Here is a 6,549-nt window from a genome sequence, read left to right on the forward strand (position 1 = left end):
TGTTGAGTCTATGGGCAGTGTTGAGTCTATGGGGCAGTGTTGAGTCTATGGTGCAGTGTTGAGTCTATGGTGCAGTGTTGAGTCTATGAGGCAGTGTTGAGTCTATGGTGCAGTGTTGAGTCTATGGGGCAGTGTTGAGTCTATGGTGCAGTGTTGAGTCTATGGTGCAGTGTTGAGTCTATGGGCAGTGTTGGGTCTATGGTGCAGTGTTGAGTCTGTGGTGCAGTGTTGAGTCTATGGGCAGTGTTGAGTCTATGGGCAGTGTTGGGTCTATGGTGCAGTGTTGAGTCTATGGGCAGTGTTAGTCTATGGGGCAGTGTTGAGTCTGTGGTGCAGTGTTGATTCTATGGTGCAGTGTTGAGTCTATGGGCAGTGTTAGTCTATGGTGCAGTGTTGAGTCTGTGGTGCAGTGTTGATTCTATGGTGCAGTGTTGAGTCTATGGTGCAGTGTTGATTCTATGGTGCAGTGTTGAGTCTATGGTGCAGTGTTGATTCTATGGTGCAGTGTTGAGTCTATGGTGCAGTGTTGAGTCTATGGTGCAGTGTTGAGTCTATGGGGCAGTGTTGAGTCTATGAGGCAGTGTGACGTCACCACACTTCGCGTTGAGACGTTGGCTCTAACGTGATGACATCACCAAAACATGGCCCTGTCATGCGACATGACGTCATTGACCACCATGCCTTCGCTCTGTTTTTATGTGATGACGTCACTACCATTTCTTCCCGCCAAAAAGTTGTTCGTGATGACGTTTTTCGCCCCGATTTAAAATCGTGCAGCGGATAGGAGCGATTTAAAATGATACATCGGATAGGCGGGATATAAAATGGTGCCGCGGATAGGCGCGATTTAAAATGATACATCGGATAGGCGGGATATGAAATGGTGCCGCGGATAGGCGCGATTTAAAATGATACATCGGATAGGCGGGATATAAAATGGTGCCGCGGATAGGCGCGATTTAAAATCATACATCGGATAGACGCGATTTAAAATGGTGCCGCGGATAGGCGCGATTTAAAATGATACATCGGATAGGCGCGATTTAAAATGGTGCCGCGGATAGGCGCGATTTAAAATGATACACCGGATAGGCGGGATATAAAATGGTGCCGCGGATAGGCGCGATTTAAAATGATACATCGGATAGGCGCGATTTAAAATGGTGCCGCGGATAGGCGCGATTTAAAATGATACACCGGATAGGCGGGATATAAAATGGTGCCGCGGATAGGCGCGGGCGTCTAACAAAGCGTACAGCGGATAGGGGCCGAGGTGTCTGGTAAGCGTGGTGCGTGGTGCGTGGCGCGCGTGGGTTGACTCGGCCTGAAATAAGTAGCTTAGAGAGACAAAGGCGGCCGGGGTGGGGGTACCCGGCCACACAGCCCCCCCCCCCCCTCTGTGTGTCACGTGGTAGCCTCAAGGTGCACGTGGCCTGGCACAAGCGTCGTGGTGACGACACAGCCACTTAGTGGTGAATGGCGGTTGTTGGTGGTGGCGGTTGTTGTTGGTGGTGGCGGTTGTTGTTGGTGGTGGCGGTTGTTGTTGGTGGTGGCGGTTGTTGTTGGTGGTGGCGGTTGTTGTTGGTGGTGGCGGTTGTTGTTGGTGGTGGCGGTTGTTGTTGGTGGTGGCGGTTGTTGTTGGTGGTGGCGGTTGTTGTTGGTGGTGGCGGTTGTTGGTGGTGGCGGTTGTTGTTGTTGGCGGTTGCTGCTGCTACTTGCTACTACTGCACTTGGCCCTGCAGCAGCTAGAAGCTACACGGTGGAGCTTTGTTTTTGAATTAGTTGGTGTGTGTGTGTCTGTGTGTCTGTGTGTGTGTGTCTCTGTGTGTGTGTCTCTGTGTGTGTGTCTGTGTGTGTGTCTGTGTGTGTGTGTCTGTGTGTGTCTGTGTGTGTCTGTGTGTGTGTGTCTGTGTGTGTGTCTGTGTGTGTGTGTCTGTGTGTGTGTCTGTGTGTGTCTGTGTGTGTGTGTGTGTCTGTGTGTGTGAGTGTCTGTGTGTGTGTCTGTGCGTGTGTGTGTCTGTGTGTGTGTGTATGTGTGTGTGTCTGTGTGTCTGTGTGTCTGTGTGTGTGTGTCTGTGTGTGTCTGTGTCTGTGTGTGTCTGTGTGTGTGTCTGTGTGTGTCTGTGTGTGTGTGTCTGTGTGTGTGAGTGTCTGTGTGTGTGTCTGTGCGTGTGTGTGTCTGTGTGTGTGTCTGTGCGTGTGTGTGTCTGTGTGTGTGTGTCTGTGTGTGTGTCTGTGTCTGTGTGTCTGTGTGTGTGTGTCTGTGTGTGTCTGTGTCTGTGTGTGTCTGTGTGTGTCTGTGTGTGTGTGTCACTGTGTGTGTGTGTCACTGTGTGTGTGTGTCTGTGTGTGTCACTGTGTGTGTGTGTGTCACTGTGTGTGTGTGTCTGTGTGTGTGTCACTGTGTGTGTGTGTCTTTGTGTGTGTCACTGTGTGTGTGTGTCTTTGTGTGTCACTGTGTGTGTGTCACTGTGTGTGTGTGTCTGTGTGTGTGTCACTGTGTGTGTGTGTGTCGGTGTGTGTCACTGTGTGTGTCGGTGTGTGTCACTGTGTGTGTCACTGTGTGTGTGTGTCACTGTGTGTGTGTCACTGTGTGTGTCACTGTGTGTGTGTCACTGTGTGTGTCACTGTGTGTGTGTCACTGTGTGTGTGTCTGTGTGTCACTGTGTGTGTGTGTCACTGTGTGTGTCACTGTGTGTGTGTCACTGTGTGTGTGTCACTGTGTGTGTGTCTCTGTGTGTGGACAGCGCCCTCCCCTGGGCTCCCCGTCGCTCTTCTCGCCTGCGACCTCCGACCCCGGGGTTTGACCAATCGCTGGCCCCCTCCTCCGTTGCCATGGAGACCGGCGGTCGTCACGGCGACGGCGGCACCGCGCCGGCTCCCGATTGGTCAGAGCGGAGGAAGCGGAGGCCGCTCCCCCGCACCCACAATGCACCGCGGCAACAGCTGACTCCGCCTCCGATTTCCCAGAATGCACTGGGGCCACCCCCGCTGGTCTCCCACAATGCACTGCGGCACCAGCAGACTCTGCCCACGACTTCCCAGAATGCACTGGGGTCACCCCCTCTGGTCTCCCACAATGCACTGCGGTACCAGCTGACTCCGCCCCCGACTTCCCAGAATACACTGGGGTCACCCCCTCTGGTCTCCCACAATGCACTGCGGCACCAGCTGACTCCGCCCCCGACTTCCCAGAATCCATCGGGGTCTCGGGAGAGCGGTGAGGCCGTTCGGCCTGCCACTACCCAGGATGCCGTGCGGCACGGACAGGAAGTGCTGTCCCCACCCAGAGGATTCGGGTCGACAGATTCGAACGTCGGTACGACGCTCACCCACTCACTCACCCACTCACTCACCCACTCACTCACCCACTCACTCACTCACTCACCCACTCACTCACTCACTCACCCACTCACCCACTCACTCACCCACTCACTCACCCACTCACTCACACACTCACTCACCCACTCACTCACCCACTCACTCACTCACTCACCCACTCACTCACCCACTCACTCACCCACTCACTCACCCACTCACTAACCCACTCACTCACTCACTCACCCACTCACTCACCCACCCACTCACCCACTCACTCACTCACTCACCCACTCACTCACTCACTCACCCACTCACTCACCCACTCACTCACTTACCCACTCACTCACCCACTCACTCACCCACTCACTCACCCACTCACCCACCCACCCACTCACTCACTCACCCACTCACTCACTCACCCACTCACTCACCCACTCACTCACCCACTCACTCACTCACCCACTCACTCACTCACCCACTCACCCACTCACTCACTCACTCACCCACTCACTCACCCACTCACTCACCCACTCACTCACCCACTCACTCACCCACTCACTCACTCACTCACCCACTCACCCACCTACACACCCACTCATCTACCTACCCACTCACCCACTCACCTACCCACCCACTCACTCACCCACTCACCCACCCACCCACCTACCCACCCACCCACCCACCTACCCACCCACCCACCCACTCACCCACCCACCCACTCACCCACCCACCCACTCACCCACCCACCCACCCACTCACCCACTCACCCACTCACTCGCTCACTCACCAACTCACCCACCCACTCACTCACTCACCTACCCACTTACTTACTCACCCACTCACTCCCCCACTCACTCACCAACTCACTCACTCACTCACCCACCCACTCACCCACTCACTCACTCACCCACTCACTCACTCACCCACTCACCCACTCACCCACTCACTCACCCACTCACCCACTCACTCACCCACTCACTCAGCCACTCACTCACCCACTCACTCACTCACCCACTCACCCACTCACTCACCCACTCACCCACTCACTCACTCACCCACTCACCCACCTACCCACCCACTCATCCACCCACTCACCCACTCACCTACCCACCCACTCACTCACCCACCTACCCACCCACTCACCCACCCACCTACCCACCCACCCACCCACGCACCCACCCACCCACCCACTCACCCACCCACTCACCCACTCACCCACTCACTCGCTCACTCACCAACTCACCCACCCACCCACCCACTCACTCACCTACCCACTTACTTACTCACCCACTCACACCCCCACTCACTCACTCACCAACTCACTCACTCACTCACCCACTCGCTCGCTCACTCACTCATTCACCCACCCACTTACCCACCCACCCACCCACTCACCCACGCACTCACCCACCCACTTCCTCACCCACTCACTCACCAACCCACCTACCCACCCACCCACTCACCCACCCACCTACCCACCCACCCACTCACCCACCCACCTACCCACCCACTCACTTACCCACCCACTCACCTACCCACCCACTTACTCACCCACTCGCTCACTCATTCACTCATTCACCCACTCACACCCTCACCCACTCACCTACCCACTTGCTCACTCACCCACTCACCCACTCACCCACCCACCCACCTACCCACCTACCCACCCACTCACCCACCTACCCACCCACTCACCCACCTACCCACCCACTCACCTACCCACTTACCCACCCACCCACCTACTCACCCACCCACTCACCCACCCACCCACCTACCCACCCACTCACCTACCCACCCACTTACTCACCCACTCGCTCACTCATTCACTCATTCACCCACTCACACCCTCACCCACTCACTCACTCACTCACCCACTCACCTACCCACTCACCTACCCACTCGCTCACTCACCCACTCACACACCCACTCACCCACCCACCCATCCACCTACCCACCCACTCACTCCCTCACTCACCCACCCACTCACCCACCCAACCATCCACTCACCCACTCACTCACTCACCCACTCACTCACCCACTCAGTCACCCACTCAGTCACCCACCCACTCACCCACTCACCCACTCACTCACTCACCCACTCACTCACTCACCAACTTACTCACCCACTCATACACTCACTCACCAAACCACTCACCCACCCACTCACCCACCAACTCACCCACCCACTCACCCACTCACTCACCCACCCACCTACCCACTCACCCACCTACCCACCCACCCACTCACCCACCCACTCACTCACCCACCCACTCACTCACTCACCCACCCACTCACTCACCCACCCACTCACTCACTCACCCACCCACCCACCCACCCACTCACCCACCCACCCACTCACTGACCCACCCACCCACTCACCCACCCATCTACCCACTCACCCACCCACCCACCTACCCACCCACTCAATCACCCACTCACTCACCCACCCACCCACCCACCTACCCACCCACCCACCTACCCACCCACCCACCCACTCACCCACCCACCCACTCACCCACCCACCCACCCATTCACCCACCCACCCACTCACTCACCCACCCACCCACTCACCCACCCACCCATCCACCTACCCACTCACTCCCCCACCCACTCACCTACCCACCCACTCACCCACCCACCCACCCACCCTTGCCGCTGCTGCTGCTGTTGCCACCCCGACAGCCGCACAGATGGATTGCGACGTGGACCCGCTCAGCCTGAAGTCTTGGGGCCTCCCGGCGGGAGTTGTTGCGGCCTACGCCGCACAGCAAGTCAGAAGCCTGTACGCCTGGCAGGCGAGGTGCCTCACTCAGCCCGGTGTGCTACAGGGAGGCAACCTCGTGTTTACTGGTGGGTGGGTGAGTGGGTGGGTGGGTGGGTGAGTGGGTGGGTGGGTGAGTGGGTGGGTGGGTGGGTGAGTGGGTGGGTGGGTGGGTGAGTGGGTGGGTGGGTGAGTGGGTGAGTGAGTGGGTGGGTGGGTGGGTGGGTGAGTGGGTGGGTGGGTGGGTGAGTGAGTGCGTGGGTGGGTGAGTAAGTTGGTGAGTGAGTGAGTGAGTGGGTGAGTGGGTGAGTGGGTGGGTGGGTGGGTGAGTGAGTGGGTGAGTGGGTGAGTAGGTGGGTGGGTCGGTGGGTGGGTCAGTGGGTGGGTGGGTGAGTGGGTGGGTGGGTGGGTGAGTGGGTGGGTGGGTGAGTGGGTGGGTGAGTGGGTGGGTGGGTAGGTGGGTGAGT

The 6,549-nt window shown here is 57.7% G+C and overlaps 1 protein-coding gene across 1 annotated transcript; it reads left to right on the top strand.

Moving 5' to 3' along the window:
- Nucleotides 1-1,264: 1,264 nt before the first annotated feature.
- Nucleotides 1,265-6,203, top strand: LOC144954888 (uncharacterized). Its single transcript, XM_078885278.1, has 3 exons — nt 1,265-1,289; nt 2,748-3,319; nt 6,004-6,203. Exons 2-3 carry the CDS (start codon nt 2,836-2,838, stop codon nt 6,201-6,203), a joined length of 684 nt encoding a protein of 227 aa, XP_078741404.1. The 5' UTR covers nt 1,265-1,289; nt 2,748-2,835.
- The last annotated feature ends 346 nt before the right edge of the window (nt 6,204-6,549 follow it).

Source organism: Lampetra fluviatilis, unplaced genomic scaffold (genome assembly GCF_964198595.1).
Source record: "Lampetra fluviatilis unplaced genomic scaffold, kcLamFluv1.1 SCAFFOLD_237, whole genome shotgun sequence".
Lineage (NCBI taxonomy): Eukaryota > Metazoa > Chordata > Hyperoartia > Petromyzontiformes > Petromyzontidae > Lampetra > Lampetra fluviatilis.